We start from the raw sequence: 22,520 nt of genomic DNA on the forward strand, positions 1-22,520 counted from the left end.
TTAATTCAAAATATTTCCTTTTTCCAATTTTGATGCGTCTCTAATAATTTTAATTGTGGTGTGCTCCTTGTCTGGTGGTTAAAGCTTGAACCAGTCTTTTTAGAACAATGTAAATGTTTGAGGAAGACATCAGTGATTAGATGAATATTATATTTTGCTGGCTGTATTGCTCAGTAGTTGAAACAGTAGTTCCCTAAAGTTTAGCTCGAAGCCTTTTCCAAAAAAGGCATATGAGATCAGTAGAGACTGATTTTTCTGCAGGCGAAGGTATTTTGCAGGTCAGTGTTATGAGGCCAATGAATTATGACCAGAGAATTCATCAAAAGTAGGGTTGTCTTTTAATGTAGGCACCAGTTAACTGATTTAACAGTGATATGGACAGATTTGCCTGGTGGCGCTCGTAAAGCACACGGTTTGCTCCTTGATCAGAATGTTTTTGAGAATCTCTAAATCAGCTGTTACCAGGAATTTCACCCTGTAAAAGGAGACAGAATAAGACTTTCTGCCTTCTGCAAACAGGGAAGTTGTATTGCATGAATTGAATGTGTTATTTTTGCTGTTCTTCTGGATGTGATGTCATTAAACGGAAATTATCATGCAAGCAGTGTGTCAGTCAACAATAAAGATTACCTAAAGCTGAAATAAGTAATAGGCTCAGTTCAGTAAGTTCAGTAAGAATCACTTCTCTAGATGTTCATGGTTCTCTCTTTCCTTCTCTCTCTACGTCTGAAGGCATGGCAGGGGGAAAGTACCGCTCGTTCCTGGTCCACATAAAGGCAGTGTGTGAGAAGGGACCGGAGGAGAGTCCACGGCGCATTGTACGGATGACCCCCGCCAAGCCCCAGTGCAGCAATAAAGCACACTCCTTATCCTCCCTGCTTCAAAAAGCCCAGGCCACAAAGGTATACACCCTGCTAAAAGGAGCATTTTTCTCTTATCTGCTATTACATCACATATGAATGTGTTTACACAAGGGTTTGTGCCACTGCAGGATGACGATTGTGTAAAGTGAAACTCGTTTGAACACGCCAGCTCTCATTTACAGTAGCCTGACGTCATTGCTTGTAATCTGTGTGGTTCGGAGAGCTAATGAACACTGCCACCTAGTGGCTGTGTCTTAGGACTGCCACTGCTATGACTAGAAGTGGTGCTCAGTTTAGATTACTTTTCTCTTTGAAGCTTTGTGCTTTCCAGGAGAAGGCCTCCACATCCAAATCAGATCCTCAGGCAGCTCCTAAAAAGCCTGATAACCTGCGGGGCTGCGACCTGCTCCTGGAGGTGTCCATCACAATCAGAAGGTTTAAGAAGACGTCTGTACCCAAAGAAAGGTGGGTCACCTCTGCTTTATCTATGTAGCGCTCATCGCCCGCTGACATCACTTCTCCGAAGCCCATTTCACACCAGTCCCGCACGCAATACGCTCCTGTATTCGTCAGGGTAGCCTTTCACACCGGCTGAAAATACGCTTTGGGTCTATTTCCAGCAGTTTCTATGCAGAAACAGTAGAGAAATGCAGTGTCTATGCTGTAATATACACGGATCAGGCTTGTTTCTACGCTCACTGTCTGTGATGTTGCGAGAACCTACTTGTTTACATATCCCCCTGTTTAGCCTTCAGCACTTTAGCCCTGCCCATTCAAACTGACGTTATAAGGAGTGTTTCAGCCCTGAGTGCTTTTTTGTAAGCCACACATAGCAGGACAGCCAGAACAGAACTCTGTCTTTTGACTTTTGTTGTCTTAAAGGAATTAAAAGTTTAATTCTAAGGGATAATGAGAGGTTGGAAAAAAATAAAAAATAAATGATGACTATTTCTTGGTACATAAAACCTTGCAAAATATTACAAGCGTAAAAATAAAAAGAAAAATAGGCCCTTTAAGTATTAGTTTGACACTTTGTTGTTTAATCTGTAGATTTTTTTTTTTCTGTAGCCTTTTTACTCTTTTGACCGAAAACGGAAATTTCTCTGCGTCCCTACAGTGAACGTCTTTGATTAACCTCAGATTCTACAAATCTGTGCAAACCTCAGAAATTGTGACTTTTTGCCAAAGTATTATTTTAGATGAGAATTGTTTATAGATTCATGCCCAACACAGTTAGTGCTCATCATTGTGAGCTATTTGTAAAGACTTTATATTTATTTGTAAAGACTTTTGAAAGACCACCCATCATCACCCAGATTGTTATATCTAACCTGTAAAATGTGCAGTTACTTTTTATTTAACATAAAGATTTACACATCAACAAAACATGCAGCGATTCAGCATTGGTGTTGTGAACTAAACCATAAGAAACAGAATGAGAAAGCAGTGTAACATCACTATTACACTCAGTGAACCTGTAATATTAAAACAGCCAGTTTACATTTTTAACTTAATGATTGTTGTTTCAAAGGTGAGCAGATTTGCCTTTATTTATAGAGCTTTTACAGATTCTACAAATCTGTGAAAACCTCAGAAATTGTGAATTTTTGCCAAAGTAATGTTTTAGATTAGATTCTATCTTTAGATTAGATAGAATTGTTTGTAGATTCATGCCCAGCACAGTTAGTGCTCATCATTATGCGCTATTTACTTTTTCACATTTTCAAGATCTCCTGTACACCAAATGTGTGTTTTACTGTTTATTGTTTGTTTGTATCTCCATCCAGAGTGCAGCGCTGCGCGATGCTGCAGTTCCCTGAGCTGCACGAGAAGCTGCTGGGGGCGCTGTGTAAGCGTGGTGAGGAGGATTCGCCCTCTGAGCACTCGCAGAGCCTCATTCTGGACATTCTCTGCTGGCTGGCTGGGGTCTACTCCAATGGCCCCTGCAGGTACCGCACCACTGATTGCCTTAGACTGGGACAAAGCACCTTGCTATGTAGTGCTGTGGCCTTTTAAAGCTAAAAAATACATTTATTCATTTATATTGGCTCAGATGGACTGTAAAACATTTCGTGTTAACTCGCATCTGTTTCTTGTCACTACAGCCTCAGAGAGGGAAAGGAGGGGCTTCAGACCAAAACAAGGAAGCGCCTGACTGACATCATCCGGGTGTGCTTCTTCCAGGCGGGCCGTAGCATCGCCCACAAATGTGCCCGCTTTCTTGCACTTTGTATTAGGTCAGTTGATCATTAAATATTAGGAAAAAAACATCAAGTCAGTGCCTCCAACTCCAGCCTGTGTTATTTTGACATTCATGAACATTTTCTCTTTTTATTTCAGCAGTAATGGTAAAGGAGACCCAAATCAGCAGGGTTTTGGCCAGGCCCTGTTGAAGGCCCTGCTGGATAATATGCCTTACTTGCCTGCTGCAGCGACAGGAGGTAATTGTGTATCCTGCTGCAAATGCATGTACCTTTTTAACGCCTTTACCGTTTCCACACTGTTGAGATGCTGGTGAAGCTGATCATGTGGCAGTGCAGTACTGCTAGGTATTTGATATTGTAGTTAAACCAAGCTTATATATTTTGGCCTCAGGTTCAGTTTTCTGGTACTTTGTGCTGTTAAACTACGTGAAAGATGAAGATCTGGCCGGCTGCAGCACCGCCTGCGCCTCTCTGCTCACAGCTGTATCCCGGCAACTTCAGGACCGCCTCACTCCACTGGAGGCCTTGCTACAGACCAGGTGACTGAGTTATATTACAGTTTTCTACATAGTGCAAATTTATTATTATTACCATAGTTAAAGCTCTATTCCAGGGGTCTTTAATTAAAATTCAGGTCCAGTTAGAGAAAATTTCCTCAAGCAAAGGTCCAGAACATCATGATGTCTAACTTGCATTATGATTCAGAGCCGTATACTGTTTACTGGAGTAGCCTAGTAGGTATATCAACATCAAATGTAGTCAGCAACTGAATGGCAAATCAAATATAGTACAGTTCAGTCATATTTCAACAACATTTATTGTCAGTTTTCTGTTTTTAGATCACGCCATGTGAAATAACTTGCGCCGTCCCTCCCCTGTGTGTGCGTCACTCACTCAAGGCTCAGTGCTCATCGTAGTGCACAGATCTGATTGGCTGAGTAGCGTCACGTGTCATATTTACAACTGATGTGATTGGTCTGTGAGTCTCCCGGCCGCTAAAGCTACCATAATGACTAAAAATATAACGGCGATTAAAACAGGACCACCCCGTCGAAATTAAATAATTCTCCATAGTTTATCGGTTATAGGTCCAGGTCCAAATAGGACAGCGTATGGGTCCAGACTCTGACCGCGGTCCGCCTATTAGTGACCTCAGCTCTATCCAAATCAGATTTACTTGTTGGCTTGAAACTATGCACTACAGGTCTAAATGAGATATAACACTTGTCCGATGCTGGGTGTCAGTACGGGGCTGATATCAGCAGAAAATTTAGGATCGGATATTGGAGGGGAAACAAGAATGGAATGGATACATCCCTCTAATAAATCCTGAAATAGCCCTCTAGTAAATCCTGAAATAGCCCTCTAGTAAATCCTGAAATAGCACACGTTCACGTTGTGGGATGTGATGTTAGCTGTGTGTTTCTTCTTGTCCTAACTGCTTTAAAGGGCTTACATCGTAATTTATTATTATTATTTTTTACAGCTAATTATTTCCTCTGAGGTTCACTTAGAATGTATGTTTTTATGTAACGAAAATAAGCATGATTATCTTTTTACTTTATCCCTTAGAATTAAACATTGTTTTTGTTACTGTGCGTTTAGGACTGATTCAGCCTAGGCTGAATCACTCTATTTATTTACACTCATTCAAAACGGTAAAAATAGTTCATTTTAAAGCTTAATAGTTTTTAAATCCAACATATTGTATTATTATTTTCCGATTCTCTTATATTTTGTATGTACAAGCACAGCTGAACTGTTTGCTGTACCAATTCATTGTATCTGAGAATCTGAGTGTGAGAGAATGTGTTATGTTTAACTGTCGGTGTCGTCTCTGTTCAGATACGGTCTGTACGGCTCTCCCTTCGACCCAGTTCTCTTTGATCTGGAGGTGAGCGGGTCTTCCTGTAAGAACGCCTACAGCAGCAGCATCGGTGTTCAGTCAGACGAGATAGACCTGTCTGACATTCTCTCAGGTCTGTGCACATATGTTCATAAAACCCCTGAAAAACACTAGTTATTGACTCTCTTATTGATATATAAATTATATATACTAATAGTTATAATCTGTTTCTGTAAGTAGCGGTATTTACTATAACATTTAACATAGTATTAATGTCTGTTCTTCTTATCTCTCCCTGCTGAAGGTAATGGTAAGGTCAGTGGCTGTGGGGCTGCTGAGGGTAGCTTCACGGCTCTGACCGGTCTACTGGAGGTCGAGCCTCTGCACTTTACTTGCGTCTCCACTAGTGACGGCACTAGAGTGGAGAGGGACGATGCAAGTATGTTCACCGGTACATATCTCCCTTTACTACTCCTATTACTACTTCCACTGCTGCAGTTCATGTTCTGTTCTTCTCTTTCTGAAGGCTCCTCCTGTTTGCCTGCTGTTGACAGGCTAGTTCTTCTACAGCTCTTGTTTCGTACTATTATATCAGGCTGTCATTAAAGAAATACTTCGCCAAAAATGCTAGCAGAGCTAACAGTGAGTAAAGGCCACTGGGGAACAGTTTGCATGGTTGCTCCATCAGGTGCTATCGATATAGAAACCCTGAATTCAGTGTCAGTAACCAAAAGGTTGCTTTTTTCCAGTTTGCTTTTGCTTTGCATCAATTTTTCACTCTATTTTTAGATTTACATACACAGCCTAGTAAAGCGAACACGAAAAAAAAATGTAAATAAAAAAATCTTCTAGTTTTTTGGATAAAGAAATTTAACATTTTCAATTTTAGAAGCTTTCAAAGTATTTTTCATGCCTTCAGTTGGGGGACAATTGGCCGAAAAGCCCATTAAGTATCCTCAAAAGAGGAATGCTTTTGGCAAGGTAAGGCATTTGGTCATAACAGATAGATGAGACTTTGACCGTTTAACCTTTGCCATGTTTCACAGTGAGCACGTTTGGCGTGACCCCCACGGTGGCTGGGCTGTCAGCGGGGACCGTGGGCGAAGCTTCTACAGCTCTGAGCTCAGCCGCTCAGGTGGCCCTGCAGTCGCTCTCCCACGCCATGGTTTCCGCAGAGCAGCAGCTGCAGGTGCTGCAGGAGAAACAGCAGCAGCTGCTCAAACTGCAGCAGCAGGTCAGACTCATTCAATGCGTACTATTGAAAGTGCTTTGATAAAGAACTGTTTTTATGCTGATTACTGTTTGTGTGTTGTGGGACAGAAGGCCAAACTGGAGGCTAAGCTTCACCAGACCACCTCAGCGGCAGCGCAGGCTGCGTCTGGGGTGGGGCCCATGCACAACTCCGTGCCTTCCAACCCCTCAGGCGCCCCGGGCTTCTTCATCCACCCGTCTGACGTCATCCCTCCGACACCCAAAACCACACCGCTCTTCATGACGCCCCCGCTCACGCCACCCAACGAGGCCGTGTCGGCTGCTATTGGCGTGGAGCTCGCACAACTCTTTCCTGGCTCCATCATCGACCCACCGCCTGTCAATCTTTCTGCACAGAACAAGAACGCACACAAAGCCAAGCCGGTTAGTTCTTTCTGCTAGGTTTTATGCTGTCTAGACGGCTGCTTTTATATCTCAAGGACCAAAATGAAGTGGAATAACATTTTTTTGTGTAGTAAATCGCATACAAGTTTGCAGAAAACCGAACAGGAAAAGGAATAGTATGGCGAAAAGTCATGTTTACAAAGTTTCCCCCCTTATCCCAAACATACCTGATTAGATAAGACATGTTCGGTGATGTGTACACAAGACCTGTACACATCTTGCTTCTGTAGTTCTGCACTGGAGCTGTAAGGCTGGTGTGGCTATGAAGTATTGGAAAATCTTTTTGTGTGAACAAAATTTGTTACTTCTGTAATGTTTATTACAAAATAAAAGTGCGCCAAGGGCACCAAACAGCCCTCAATGATTAATTATATTTAGGGTAAAGGGGGGGGGGTATGTAAACTACGTTTTTTACACTGTAATGGCTGATCGTTCATGTAGAAAAGGAATGGTTTGGTGAGAAATCAAATACACACACAATTCCAAATCTTACTCCTTTAGTTTAAAACTGGAGCTACGAAGCTCATATTGCAAGCAAACACTAGGAGGTCTATAGTCACCCAAATCTGTTCTTTAAATACATCCCCAGAGCCTCTCTGAACCCAAACGCATCCAAAACAAAACTTCTCTGTGTAGCTGAACGCTTTGGTCAGCCAATTTGGACAAAAAGGTGTGTTAAATTTCAGCTGCCAGTTGTGCGCATGCACATCACACAGGCGTATGGACGCTACAGACTGTTCCATTTCCGTTGTTCACTCTTATAATTAACTGTAAATGTTTTTCTAATTGAACCTATATATTTAAAAATAGACACAGCTTAAATTGCTAGTCTAACCTAGTGTACGTATGCATATGTGACGTGTGTGTGTGAAAGCTAAGGGGAGCCGGATTCTGCGGTAGAGGCTGCGGTTGACCCCACTTCGTTGCTTAAAAAGTGTTACCCCCAGTGTTCGGCCACGCTATAAAGTTTTATGCATTTTTATAGCGCTCAGCAAGTCATGCTGTACTCTGAACCACATCACCAAGTCTTAGTGACCTTGATGTAGACCTTGGTGTGGTTTGAGCAGGTATTTAAAACAAAAATTTTGGGTGTATTGGCTTATAGTGTTAGGTAGCAAGAATAGTTTCATAGCTCCAATTTTAAACAAAAGATTTGGTTTCCGCTCTCATCATAGCACTTAGACAGCTCGCATCTGTGTCCTTAATTATCTGCTCCTATCCTCTGGCCATGCATCTGGCTTACTTCTTCTTGATCTTACTGCAGCCTTTCATACGGTTTAGCATAATATACTCATTTCATGACTTTGATGTATTGGCACAAATCAGTTACTGCTCTAGTTACTCAGGGAGTTCCCCAAGGCTCTGTTCTTGGGCCCCTGTTATTTATTATCTATATACTGCCTCTTTGGAAGAATTATTCGTTCACACAGATCTACTTTAGCCTCAAAGTTAATGCATTGGTTGAACTCAAATATTCTTAATCTTAATTCTTAATGTACTAATAAAAAGTGAATTTTTGATTGTTGGTACCCAATCAGCCGTCCTTGCCTATTCAGATTATAGAAGATTCTTGTTGTTGATGATATTCCTGTGAGCCCATTGTCTATTGTGCGAAACCTCTGTGTCCTGTTTGACCCGTGTCTCTCCTTTGTTCCACGTATTAAATCTCTGACTAAGTCTGCATCTTCACAATATTGCTAGACTGCACCCTGTGCTTACCTTTAAAGATGCTGAGATTCTTGGTGCTTGCTTTCATTACATCTAAGTTAGACTATTACAATACTCTGTTCTATGGTTTACTGTCTAAAACTCTTAGTTCTGTTCAGTACATCCAGAATTCTGCAGCCAGAGTCTTAGGCCACGTTCACACAGCAGGTAAAAGTGGTAAAAATCTGATTTTCTCACCAAATCAGATTTTTTTTTTTTTTGTTCGGCTGTTCTTTTAAATGTGATCTGTATGTGACATCAGTCTGGACAGATCAGCTCCTAAACTGACCCCAATGTGAAAAAGAACAATGCATCACATGGCTCATCCAGAGGCTTCATCTTCACCAGCATCACAGGAGCCATCATGAAGCTTCGCTGACTGACAGCTGGGCTCATCACCCAGAATGAGTTTGATATCACCGTAAAAAGGGCGCGGTCACTTCTTTGGTTCGTGTCCTCGGATTCTTTAAACTTCGCTTTCAGACTTTTAACTGTTCTCTGACGCTGCAGCCTCGTTCTCCGGCCGCGTTTGGACATTTATTTCAAAATCTCTTTGAACACAGAGGGTTTTGGATGAGTCTCAGTTTTTAGGTCTCAGTAGCGTGAAATGATGACGAACGTGGAGTTGGATTGACGTGAAAGCCGCATGAATTCCGATCTCGCTGTTCAGACTGAGTCGCGTTGCCGCAGATCAGATTCGTATCGAATTTCAGTACCACATATGAAAGCGTCTCAAATCGGAATTGAAAATGTCATATTCAGTGTCTTTTTGCTGTTCACACTGACACACAGACACACATCTGTGTCACGTGAAGAAAAGATCAGATTTGGGCCACTTTTACCTGCTGTGTAAACGTAGCCTATGTTTGCCTCTACTTTCTGCATGTTTAATGCTACGCCAAGGGGTCTCTTCCACAATTTTCTCTTTTGTTTGTTAATACTGCAAAATGCATCAGGATTGCTACACCTCATCTTCTCTCTTTAATAGACGTAGACTCAGCCGACAAACTTGGCGACACAGAGTAACACAGTCTAGTGGGTAATGTAACTGAAGCTGAAGCTGGGTAAAGTAATGACGTTTGACTTGTGTTGCTGTTTTCCTGATACTTGAACACACATGCTTTGAACATGAGGACACTTTGTTGTGGAGTTGTATTAATAGTTGTTTTTTTGTTTCGTCTTTGTAGTTGATCATCTGAGCTGTCGCTGAGTTTATTGTATGGGTTTCACGCTGCAAATTGAGCCTAGTCTTTAATATATAGTACTGTGTCAGGGCTTCTCCATTCACTGGTTTTTAGCCTACAGTAGGTGTGTCACATTCCATCGCTGAGGAATGAAACTAAACTGGAAAGTTTAGCGCTTTCTTTTATTTCCCTCACCAGTCAACCTATTAACCAATCAGTAAAGCCTTAAAAAGTTGAATCATGTGTTTTAGAGCACTACACTAGGCTTAAGTTGTGCTTGAAATCCTTCATGATGTGTCCATTGTGGGTGAACATGTTGTAATTTGTGATGATTTATTGTTTTTTGTGGCAGAACCCCATGGGCAGTGGCCTGGCACTGGCCATCTCTCAAGCCTCACACTTCCTCCAGCCTCCTCCTCACCAGTCCATCATCATAGAGCGCATGCACTCTGGTCTGTACTCTACTGTTACCTCATGTGCTAAAACACTGTTATCCAGTGTTAATTCTGGTTGCTGTGATCTATTAAAATGCTCCCAAACTCAGAACTTCTATGCATTACGGTCTCTTCTTCTGTAGGTGCACGGCGGTTTGTGACGCTGGACTTTGGGCGGCCCGTGCTGCTGACAGACGCACTGATCCCCACCTGTGCTGACCTGGCCTCACTCTCCATCGACATCTGGACGCTGGGCGAGGAAGTGGATGGCCGTAGGCTGGTGGTAGCAACAGACATCAGCACACACTCCCTCATCCTGCACGACCTGCTGCCCCCTCCTGTCTGCAGGTTCATGAAGGTCAGTGTCCCCCTGGTGGCTGTTTTGAGGGGTGCACATACAAATGTATCTCTGTCTCGGTGTGTTGAGGGACTTGCAGGTCTGTATGGAGTGTAAAGATAAATGATGTTGGAGTCAGCAGCTAATGTAACTTGCTGTCATGAGTTTTTATTAGTTGAGAATCACTCTGCTTGACGTTAAATGCTGTTCAGAACCCAGTCAAAGACTTTTACAGGTACAAGTTTGCCTTCACCTAAATGTAATCAGTCGAGACATTAGCTTCTTTAGTTTTGCACTTCAGTAACGGAAACTTATATCCCACAAATGAGTGTTGTCCAAACCACATGCTTTCCTTAAACAGCTTTGTGTTGTTAAATACACCGATCAGGCATAACATTATGACCACCTCCTTGTTTCTACACTCACTGTCCATTTTATCAGCTCCACTTACTATATAGGTGCACTTTGTAGTTCTACAGTTACAGACTGTAGTCCATCTGTTTCTCTGATACTTTGTTAGCCCCCTTTCACCCTGTTCTTCAGTGGTCAGGACCCCCATGGACCCTCACAGAGCAGGTACTATTTGGGTGGTGGATCATTCTCAGCACTGCAGTAACACTGACGTGGTGGTGGTGTGTTAGTGTGTGTTGCGCTGGTCTGAGTGGATCAGACACAGCAGTGCTGCTGGAGTTTTTAAACACCTCAGTGTCACTGCTGGACTGAGAATAGTCCAGCAACCAAAAATATCCAGCCAACAGCGTCCTGTGGGCAGCGTCCTGTGACCACTGATGAAGGACTAGAGGATGACCAACACAAACTGTGCAGCAGCAGATGAGCTATCGTCTCTGACTTTACATCTACAAGGTGGACTGACAAGGTAGGAGTGTATAATAGAGTGGACAGTGAGTGGACACAGTGTTTAAAAACTCCAGCAGCACTGTTGTGTCTGATCCACTCATATCAGCGCAACACACACTAACACATAACCACCACGTCAGTGTTACTGCAGTGCTGAGAATGATCCACCACCCAAATAGTACCTGCTCTGTGAGGGTCCATGGGGGTCCTGACCACTGAAGAACAGGGTGAAAGGGGGCTAACAAAGTATCAGAGAAACAGATGGACTACAGTCTGTAACTGTAGAACTACAAAGTGCACCTATATAGTAAGTGGAGCTGATAAAATGGACAGTGAGGGTAGAAACAAGGAGGTGGTCAGAATGTTACGCCTCATCGGTGTAACTTCAAATAGACCTGCCCATCGGCTGTTATCTACCAAAAAAGGCAGAATTTAAGATTAAATAGCATGTATGCAAGTATGAGCTAATGTGGGCAGTTTGTACAGTATTAATTAGTGCAGTATATGCTTATCTTGGCTCACTGACTGCATTTCAGATGAGTAATATTGTGTAAATTAGATTTTTCATCAAACTATTCCTCTAAATATAATTTGATCATGCTCACAAGGTTATAAGGAAGTTAGATACAATGTGACAGCTTCTTTGAATATGTGTGTATGTATAGAATCTGTTTGTTGTTGTTGCTTCCTTACCAGCTCTGATGTCTCCTCCAATGCTTTCCTCCACAGATCACTGTGATCGGCCGCTATGGCAGCACCAACGCCCGTGCCAAGATCCCATTGGGCTTCTACTACGGCCACACCTACATCCTGCCGTGGGAGAGTGAGCTGAAGCTGATGCACGACCCATTGAGGGGCGAGAGTGAGGCGGCCAGCCAGCCAGACCTGGATCAGCACCTTACAATGATGGTGGCCCTTCAGGAAGACATTCAGTGCAGGTCAGGCTCTAATTATTATTAATGTTTTGCCTGCCATTTGTTCATAGCTCAGGTCATTAGTGCCCCGACACTTATTGTGTGAAACTGTCAAATGAGAATAGCAAAATAATGAGAGGTATTTTGTTCAATTTTGATACATTTTGTGTTCCTTGTGGTTGTAACTACATATGTACCAACATTGTATGGCACTAGGCTGTAACAACCACTTAAGCTTATACATTTGCTGTACATGTATTTACATGGGATTAGCCTTTTTTGGATGCAAAGCACCTCTTGAACCTGGCTTCACATTTAGCAGGCTGATGACTGTCCACAAGGGGGCGATATTAGTCACACTGCCTAAATACTGCCCTAACCGTATTTCTTTTCCCTGCTCGCTCTCTAATCAGATACAACCTGGCGTGCCACCGACTGGAGACTCTCCTGCAAAACATTGACCTCCCACCTTTGAACAGCGCCAACAACGCACAGTACTTCCTGCGGAAGCCTGATAAGGCGGTAGAGGAGGACTCGCGAGTGTTCTCCGCCTATCAGGACTGCATCCAGCTGCAGCTGCAGCTGAACCTGGCGCACCATGCGGTTCAGAGGCTGCGGGTGTCTCTTGGAGCCGCTCGCGCTCGTTTGCCCGAGGCCTACGAGTCGCAGCAGCTGGTGCACAACTCCTCCACTGAGCAGCTCCGCACCATCATCCGTTACCTGTTAGACACACTGCTCAGCCTGCTACACGCCAACAACGGTCAGTTTCTCACTGCTGCTTCCTGACCTGATCTTGTGCCTTCTTGCACATTATGTTGCTTAGGATTTTTGTGTCCCTCTTACTTCTGCTTTTGCGTATGTTCTGTTTGTTCTCTCTCTGCCTCAGGTCACTGTGTTCCGGCAGTGTTGCGGAGCACGTTCCATGCTCAGGCGTGTGAGGAGCTCTTCAAGCAGCTGTGTATCAGCGGGACACCCAAAATCCGGCTGCATGCTGGCCTGCTGCTGGTGCAGCTGTGTGGGGCGGAGCGCTGGTGGGGCCAGTTCCTCTCAAATGTTCTGCAGGAGCTCTACAACTCTGAGCAACTGCTCATCTTCCCCCAGGACAGGTACCACTAACGTCATTCTAGATACATCATGATTAGCTCTTTAATTTTACAGTAATCGCTGCCATGGTTGATATTGTTAATAGAAACTAATACTATGGCAGAAAAGTAGCAGTGCTTGGTTTTTCTTTTAAAAATAAAATTGTCACTTTTTTAAAAACTTGAGCTACTGCAACAAGAATTATAACAAAATAGTATTATGGTATTTTCAGGGGGGAAAAAACTAAAGCTATGAATTCCTTCTTAAAAGGAAATATTGCTGATTTTTCAAAATTTCTGCATAATTAAAAGTGGTTTGATATGAAATACTCCATTCTAGGGAAACTTGGAGTCAGAATTGCTCACAGTGGTGATGATAGGAACCAGACGTCTGACGCGTTTAATTCCTGTAACAACTCCCTCACAAATTCATTACTTAAAATGGATACGAATACATTGCCTGATATGAGACAATGTTTTACAACAGTTTTGAGATAAAACTTTGGCCTAATGTGAATTTTTTTTAACCCGTGCAGGTGGAAGGGAAATTTGCTGGGCAAAGTGGTTCCCAAAGAACTATATTTTTCTGATTTAATACTGTTTTGCCATTATCAGGCGTCTTGTATAGTAGATAAAATGTCCATATTTGTGTAATCCATGCTTCCTGTCACCACCATTGTAAAGAAATCTGTCTGAAGTCTGTATGTTTCTCTGTAGTGAACCATTTGCATCAGAACACTGACTTTTTTACATCTCAGTGATTGAACTATGAAGTCATTTAGAAAAATCAGTGGAATTCCCTTTTAAAGTTAACAGAGTACAAAACTGCATTAACCCTATTTGTCTTTGGAACTTGAGGTTAAAAATAAAAACTGAACTCTCTTTTCTTTTAAACTGCTGTTTAATTGTCCCAGTTAATGCCTTCCTTTGTCTCTCTCCTCCTACAGGGTGTTCATGCTGCTGTCCTGTATAGGCCAAAGATCTCTAAGTAACAGTGGAGTCCTAGAGGGACTACTGAACCTGCTGGACTCGCTGCTGTCTCCTCTGCAACAGCCCTCAGCTTCACAGCACCGCAGGGCTGAAGGTAGGGACTGTTTATGTCTCTCCATATTAATTCTAGGGTCGATGTGGTTGATTTTCATCAACACCGTCATAATCGCCTAAAGCATGTCAAAACTTTTGCTTTACTAAAGCAGCAGTGTGTGTTAGTCAGACTAAGAGGTGTGTGTGTGTATGGCAGGGGTGTTGGACATTCCCATGATCAGCTGGGTGGTCATGCTGGTGTCACGGTTGTTGGACTATGTGGCCAGTGTGGAGGACGAAGCCACATCAGCTAAGAAGAACCTGGGGGGCAAAGACAGAGAAAGAACTTTTACAGGTGAGACTTTGAGCACGTTAAATTGACTCCAGGGTCAGTAGTAACCTTTTCCGTGACCTCTGTATGCCTGCATGAATATTACTGTGATGTTGTGGGTACCAGCCCTGTGACCGGAAGGTCTGTGGTTCGATCTCCCTGAGCAGACAGGACGTGACTGAAGTGTCCTTGAGCAAGACACCTAACCCCCAACTGCTCCCTGGGTGCTGCGGATGGGGCTGCCCACCGCTCCGGGCAAGTGGGCTCACTGCCCCCTAGTGTGTGTGTTCACCAGTGTGAAATTTCGCCGTTGTGGGAGTAATAAGGGTCACTTAATGTAATTTCAGTGTTCTCTTAACTGCTTGAACCCATTTGAATTTCATTTTGAACTTGTCTGAGTTGTACAGCTTTACAGAACTCAAGGCGATATGCAGTGTCATAAGTTGTCGTTTCAGCAAGAAGATAATTTCCTTATTTATAAACTGAGTCTGTGTTTATTACAGGGAACCAGTGGAGTTTCATCAACAATAGTCTTCAGTCGCAGAACCCGAGCAGATCAACCAAAGGCAACAGCAGTTTAGATCGCCTGTACTCGCGCAAGATCCGCAAGCAGCTGGTGCATCACAAACAGGTACACGTGGCCTAAACAGCCTAATGCTAACCATACACTAGAAGACTAAAGTCTGACAGCCTCTCACATCTAAAGTGTCAGAGTTTTTAGTCACAGACTGTGATTTTGCAAAGACTGGGGGTTCTTGCAGGGTCACTATTTGCAAGCCTGCAACTAGTTTTGAGTTTATTTCCCATCATGCACTTGGTGGAAATTTACAAGCAGATAAACCCTTTCCTTCCACTCTGTAGTGGTACAGATGGGAAAATACGTTGGCTGGACATGTAAAGATATTGGGCTCAGCCCAGTTCACTGTAGAACTGTATATTCTGGCAGATCATCACCCAGAATTGTATTAATTAACCTGTAAAATGTGCAGCTACTTTTTTATTTAACATAAAGAATTACACATCAACAAAACATGCAGCGATTCAGCATTGTTGATTAGGTGTTGTGAACCAAACCATAAGAAATTAAATAAGAAACCAGTGTAACAGGAAGCGAAAAAAACCCATTGATGATTATTTAGTAATGCCGTTCTTAAAGTCTTCTGCACATTTCCTCACATCACTGGCTGTGTTTACATGCAGAGATTTTTGCCAATCTGATTGAGTACAATCCGATTACAGATTCAGACTGAAGTGTTTATATGCACTCTTTTCAACAATTTGATGGAAAATCTTCGTTTACATGCTCACTACAAGTAATCCGATGCAAAATGACGCGCATGCGTGGAGTAGCGCTTAGAGTAAACGTTACCATGACAGCGAACATCACGTGAGGTCCAGTCTGCGTGAGATGAGTTTCCAGTTGGCGCACTCGTGTTTTAATTGCTTTAAAATACCAATCGGTCATTGCTTGAATGCCACAGAGTATTGATGCTGACCATGTGCATCTCTTTATGGCCACAATTTACCTTCTTCTAATGGCTACTTCCAGCATGATAATGCACCATGTAACACAGCAAAAGTTGCCTTAAACTGGTTTCATGAACATGGCAATGAGGTTTTTCAGTGGCCTTCCCAGTCACTGGGTCTGAATCCAGTAGGACACCTATGGGATGTGGTGGAATGGGAGATGTACAGCATTAAAAGTGCTCTCCATAATGCAATCATGTCAACAATCTCACAGGAACGTTTCTGACATCTTGTGGAATCCATGCTATGAAGAATTGAGTTTGGAGAGGAAAGAGAGGACCTACCCAGTATTAGTGTGATGTTCCTAATAAAGTGCTCTGTGTTTGTGTGTTAATTGCTTTAAAATGAGGTCAGACTCAGGAAAACGTGCTTCACATGTCCTTATTAAAGAAGGCCGAGAGGAAGACGTCGTGTTCTGAGACACATAAGCTGGTCGTCCGTCCCACCGCCGTCTTTTAAAGCTCAGAGCATAAACTTCGTCTCCTCTGCAGACCAGTTTCTGCTCCGCCATGTTGAACGGTATAAACTTTCGCCATGACGCGACGAACATGCGCAGAACATACTTACACGTTCCGATTGGAATGTAAACGGATTCAGGCGTTTACATGGTTATTATTCTTCTATTTAACGGATTATTTACAGGATTACCCACCTCGATCAGTCGGATAGAAATTGTATTCCGAATGGCCTCAATCGGACTAGTCTATTCTGATTGAGGTGTTTACATGGACGTATTCTATTCCGATTGAGCTATTAGTCGGATTATTAACGGATTATCAGGCTGCATGTAAACGTGGCTACTGTTAGTGACGGTGAACCTGAAATATTAAAACAGCCAGTTTACATTATATTACATTACATTGTATGATTGCTGCTTGAAACGGGGGCAGATTTGCCTTTTTTTTTAATTAATTTTTTTTTTTAAACAGATTTCAGGATCTCACGCGTGCATTTTCTCCCTTGCGCTCGCTCTCTCTCTCTCGCGCGCCCCTGTCACGTCACTAATTGCGCGAGCCAAGACTTAAAACTTACGGTAATATTAAACACGGTTGATTTTGCCGTAGCGTCAAGATGAGAAAAAGACTGCGATGCAACTCTAGCAAGACTCTCATGATTTCATTCTGACACAACTAGAGAGAATGTGGTGTTGTAGCTGGGACAGGTTTATATGTTGTTGGAGTTCAAGTCCATTAGGTTATCAGATTATGGTGCAAACTGTAGAATTTGTTATTTGGTTAGATTGAAGTTGTTGGTAGTGCATGGAATTCCAAGCAGAAAGCTTCTATGTTGATTGTTCACTTTTCACTGCAGCAGCTGAATTTGCTGAAAGCCAAACAGAAAGCCTTGGTGGAGCAGATCGAGAAAGAGAAGATCCAGAGCAACAAAGGCTCCTCGTACAAGCTACTGGTTGAACAGGCCAAACTCAAACAAGCCACATCTAAGGTAAGCCTCCAGCAGCTTTGTTTCATTTATTGATTAGAGGATTCATTTCTTTTGTAGCAGCAGCTTCAGGGAATGGTCTCATCAGCCATCAGAATGGGGGAAAATTGTGATCTCAGTAATTTTGACTGTGGCATGGTTGTTGGTGCCAGACGAGCCGGGTTGAGTCTGTAATCGCTGAGATTTTTACACACAGCAGTCTTTAGTTCTAAAGAAGAAACATCCATTAAGCAACAGTTCTGCAGATGGAAGTACCTTGTTGAAGAGAGAGGTCAGCAGAGAGCCAGACTGGTTCGAGCTGACTATGGCAACTTGGATAACCACTCTGTACAACTGTGGTGAGCAGAAAAGCATCTCAGAATGCACATCATGTCGAACCTTGAGGCGGATGGGCTACAACAGCAGAGGGCCACATCCGGTTCCATTCCTGTCAGCCTAGAACAGAAAGCTGAGGCTGCGGTGGGCACAGGCTCACCAAAACAGGACAGTTGAGCATGTTAATGAAAAACATGTTCATGAAAAATGTAGCCTGGACTGATGAATCTCGGTTTCTGAGGCACACAAATAGTAGGCTCAGAATTTGGTGCCATCACCGTGAATCCGTGGACCTAACCTGCCTTGTGTGCACAGTCCAGGCTGGTGGAGGTGGTGTGATGCATGGGGAGCGTTTTCTCGTTAATACCAATCGGTCATTGCTTGAATGCCACAGAGTATTGATGCTGACCATGTGCATCTCTTTATGGCCACAATTTACCGTCTTCTAATGGCTACTTCCAGCATGATAATGCACCATGTAACACAGCAAAAGTTGCCTTAAACTGGTTTCATGAACATGGCAATGAGGTTTTTCAGTGGCCTTCCCAGTCACTGGGTCTGAATCCAGTAGGACACCTATGGGATGTGGTGGAATGGGAGATGTACAGCATTAAAAAGTGCTCTCCATAATGCAATCATGTCAACAATCTCACAGGAACGTTTCTGACACCTTGTGGAATCCATGCTATGAAGAATTGAGTTTGGAGAGGAAAGAGAGGACCTACCCAGTATTAGCGTGATGTTCCTAATAAAGTGCTCTGTGTTTGTGTGTGTGTGTGTGTGTGTGTGTGTGTGTGTGTTTGTGTGTGTGTATAAAACTATACCCAACCAGTGCTACTTCAGGACTAGCTTGTGTGTCCTGGTATAGAAAATGAGATTAACCCCATTGGTTGAATTTCACCTTCCTTGCAGCACTTTAAGGATCTGATCCGGCTGCGACGGACAGCCGAGTGGCCTCGCTCCTCCCTGGACTCGGAGGCGTCTGTAGCGAAGGAGACACCTGAGGTGGAGCTGCTGCCGTTCACGCTAGCTCACGAGCGCTGCATCTGTGTGGTCCAGAAACTTGCCCTCTTTCTCCTCTCCATGGACTTCACCTGCCATGCTGACCTGCTCCTGTTTGTCTGCAAGGTACACGTCTGCTGCACCATACAGGGACAGTTTAGTCAAAAAATACTAATATGGCTGCTAATGGAAAGTAATGTTCTAAGCAATTTTATAGCAATTTTACAGCTTCACACTCACAGATATACATACCCAGATGCCACATTGTCTGTTGTTCTCCATCTGAGGCGATACGTCTGCGCGTCCGCCATGTTGGAGCGGTCAAAATCCTCTTGTGAACAAATTCGCTTGTACTGAGAGGAGATGAGTCTCAGGATTAAGTTGGCTCTCGGTAGCTTTTATTTCTTTAATAATTGATGGTGCTAGTTATCCGTCCAGACCAGCGGGAAAGTGTTCAGTCTGCACCTGACGTGAGTTTAGCTCTCCGGTAGAAACACAATCTCACACACATCAGCTAATCTATCAATGTGTGAATCACTTCTAATCTTTCTACACAGAAGGACGAAGCTAAAGTCGGCTTCCTGTTCGCCAGCTTCTTGTTCGAGTCTTCCCGTTCCACCTTAAACGGTGCAGCAGTCACTTTCTGGTGCCTGAAGCAGCACCATTTAAACTGGAATGGGAAAATTTGAAGAAGAAGCTGGCAAATAAGAACCTAACTTCAGGTTTGTGTAATAATGGTGCTAATCTATTATGAATATCTACATGGATTAAGGAGTGTCAGGACTATTAAATGAAATAAGCTTAAAATAAAACCAGAGGAAAAACAATCACATCAACAGGTTCTCTGTGCCTCACCAACCACACGGCCATATCTACACATAAACATCACACAAACATGAGTGTGGATCGCTGCGTTCCCTCCATTATATAATCCTGTCCTGCTTTCTGAGAGCAATATTGTTGAAATAGTGTAATTTTGGACAGTATCTTTCTTAAACTGCCGCTCTGTAATGGTACTGAATGCAGTCCAGCAGCGATGTTGACCGCCCCAAAATGGCGGCGCCGTTGACGTGCCTGTCTGGACCCAACAGGCCATCTGGGAATGTATATCTATGTTTACACTAAAATATGATTAACTAGCATTTAAATAAGAATGACGTTAGTCCCACTAAAAAGGATGCTGTATTGTTATTGTATCATTAATGTAACATATAAGGGGAAAAAACCTTGGAAAACCCTTAGCTGTTGACAAAAGCCCTGTGAGACGTGTCCCTACCAAGCTAACTGGATAGCTCTGTGTGGTGCTAAAACTTGTATGAATTGAGCACAGCCTCGAGAGTCAGGTATCTGTCTCAGTCAGCCAGCACCTTGCACCTAGAAGCAGGGCCCAGAAAGAAGGTGCTGTTGAATGAGCTCTACCAGTAACGTTAATTCTTATCTTTCCATCAGGTGTTGGCAAGGATAGCGAACGCTACCCGCCCTACGATCCACCTGTGCGAGGTGGTGTCCGAGCAGCAGCTGGAGAGGCTTCTGCTACTGCTGGTGGGGACGGACTTCAACCGTGGCGACATCAGCTGGGGAGGGGCTTGGGCCCAGTACTCTCTCACCTGCATGCTCCAAGACATCCTCGCAGGTACTGTAATGTGTGTTAGTGTGTAAGAGAGGCATTAACTCTAATTTCATTATATCCTCTTGATAAAATACTGTGTTTATTGTTGACTTGCTCTGTAAGATTCTGGCACCAGGCTGGTGTGTTAGGTCACCAGGGTCAGGGCCGGGCATCCTTCTTGTACTCTCCATCTCCTTTTTGTGGCGATGCAGGTGGTTGTTCGATTGTGAAACCTTTTTTTCATGGATTTAAAGCGAAGTGTTAGCAGTATTAAATTGCATTATGTATTATACACCCATCAGGCATAACATGATGACCTTTGTTTCTACACTCATTGTCCATTTTATCAGCTCCACTTACTATATAGGTGCACTTTGTAGTTCTACAGTTACAGACTGTAGTCCATCTGTTTCTCTCTGTGTCCACTCACTGTCCACTCTATTAGACACTCCTACCTTGTCAGTCCACCTTGTAGATGTAAAGTCAGAGACGATAGCTCATCTCTGCTGCACAGTTTGTGTTGGTCATCCTCTAGTCCTTCATCAGTGGTCACAGGACGCTGTTGGCTGGACATTTTTGGTTGGTGGACTATTCTCAGTCCAGCAGTGACACTAAGGTGTTTAAAACCAGCACAACACACACTAACACCACCACCACGTCAGTGTTGCTGCAGTGCTGAGAATGATCCACCACCCAAATAGTACCTGCTCGGTGAGGGTCCATGGGGGTCCTGGCCACTGAAGAACAGGGTAAAAGGGGGCTAACAAAGTATGCAGAGAAACAGATGGACTACAGTCTGTAACTGTAGAACTACAAAGTGCACCTATATAGTAAGTGGAGCTGATAAAATGGACAATGAGCGTAGAAACAAGGAGGTGGTCATAATGTTTCTGCCTGATCTGTGTATATTATTGTATCTTTATTTAGGTTTGTTCCCATTAGTGGACATGTTTTGTTGTGTGTGTGTTTTATGAAAGTAAATTAACATGTTCAAACGACTGTATATTACTAAGCTGTTTGGTAGCTCCTTAATTTTTTTGGTCTGTTTTATTTGAATTCCTTCCTGCTTGTAAATCCAGGTTTAGTAACTATGGCTGAAAATTTGCCAGTTGACTTGTTTACCTTTGGGTTGACGAATACTTCTCTCTTGTTGCTGTTAGGGGAGCTGTTGTCTCCAGTATGTTTGGACGGGATGGAGGAGGGTGCGGTCGGCGACGAGGCCGGGGCTTCCTCCTCCTCGGCCGGGGTGGACTCTGACGATTCCCTGCCCCAGCCCACGCCCCTGAACCTGGTTGAGACCATCGATGAGCCCCTGGGCCCTGATCTCATCGCAGGTACTCCCGGGACCTCCTCCGCTTTCCAAAGTGCGTTGGTAACCCCGCCTGAAACCACCCATTTCTCTGCCTCACACATACACACACACACAAAAGGAACTTTTTACAGGATATTTCTTTTATGTTCTACTTATGCAACTTGTTTTTTTTTTCTCCCCTCTCTTATAGAGCTGCATGTACTTTTTTGAGTGGCATTGTTTATGTTGATTGGTTGTTTGCCTTAGTGAGCCTTAGCCTTTTTGAATAGGATGAATGTACCAAGATACAGTGGGAGAGGGATTGGAACAGTGCAGATGACTTACCCTTTAGAATTGTGTTGCTCTTACATAATTTGAATATTTTATGTGAACGTGCTCGTAAACAGTCCACTGTTTGGATCCCCCCTCCCTCTGGAAGTATGTTGTGGCCTTAAAATTGCCCAGTAACTTGCTAAAGAAGCCTGTTGTGTTGTTGCTTTTCTTAGTGTGCTTGCTTGGCAATATTAAAGCTCTTTTCGTTGCCCAAAGGTGCTCCACCACTATCATCTTTGGAAAAAGATAAAGACATAGACTTTGACTTGCTACAGGACCTGATGGATGTTGATATTGATCCTTTAGATATTGATTTGGAAAAAGATCCACTCGCCGCCAAAGTTTTTAAGGTATGGTGTGCATGACTACTCGCTCTTCCTCTCTCACTGCCTTGCCTTTTGTCTTGTCTCTCTGCCTTTTCTGTTTTTTAACTCCTCCCTCTGTTTGTTTCTTCTTTTTTCCCCCCCAGTCATCCCCCCAGTCACCCCCCCCCTGTCTTTTTTATTGAAAATATCCACTGAACAGTCCTATCCCCAGCCTTCCTCAGCTGCCAGTAGATTCTGA

At 43.4% G+C, this 22,520-nt stretch overlaps 1 protein-coding gene across 3 annotated transcripts in view; it reads left to right on the forward strand.

Moving 5' to 3' along the window:
- The window catches only part of LOC118824204 (baculoviral IAP repeat-containing protein 6-like), a gene marked incomplete at its 3' end in the record, with an annotated part of 121,199 nt that overhangs the window by 58,259 nt on the left and 40,420 nt on the right, over positions 1 to 22,520 (forward strand). The window contains 23 exon segments of one of the 3 annotated variants that reach the window (XM_036594203.1): positions 733 to 902; positions 1,195 to 1,328; positions 2,651 to 2,812; positions 2,969 to 3,100; positions 3,204 to 3,304; positions 3,459 to 3,606; positions 4,913 to 5,046; positions 5,218 to 5,364; positions 5,960 to 6,147; positions 6,234 to 6,548; positions 9,813 to 9,912; positions 10,038 to 10,252; positions 11,819 to 12,027; positions 12,417 to 12,763; positions 12,890 to 13,109; positions 14,033 to 14,169; positions 14,326 to 14,463; positions 14,943 to 15,070; positions 17,278 to 17,409; positions 18,634 to 18,849; positions 20,173 to 20,356; positions 21,493 to 21,696; positions 22,173 to 22,306. In XM_036594203.1, the coding sequence (XP_036450096.1) occupies positions 733 to 902; positions 1,195 to 1,328; positions 2,651 to 2,812; positions 2,969 to 3,100; positions 3,204 to 3,304; positions 3,459 to 3,606; positions 4,913 to 5,046; positions 5,218 to 5,364; positions 5,960 to 6,147; positions 6,234 to 6,548; positions 9,813 to 9,912; positions 10,038 to 10,252; positions 11,819 to 12,027; positions 12,417 to 12,763; positions 12,890 to 13,109; positions 14,033 to 14,169; positions 14,326 to 14,463; positions 14,943 to 15,070; positions 17,278 to 17,409; positions 18,634 to 18,849; positions 20,173 to 20,356; positions 21,493 to 21,696; positions 22,173 to 22,306 (3,995 nt within the window). 3 annotated transcript variants of the gene reach the window in all.

The sequence above is a fragment of the Colossoma macropomum genome, unplaced genomic scaffold (genome assembly GCF_904425465.1).
Source record: "Colossoma macropomum unplaced genomic scaffold, Colossoma_macropomum, whole genome shotgun sequence".
Classification (NCBI taxonomy): domain Eukaryota; kingdom Metazoa; phylum Chordata; class Actinopteri; order Characiformes; family Serrasalmidae; genus Colossoma; species Colossoma macropomum.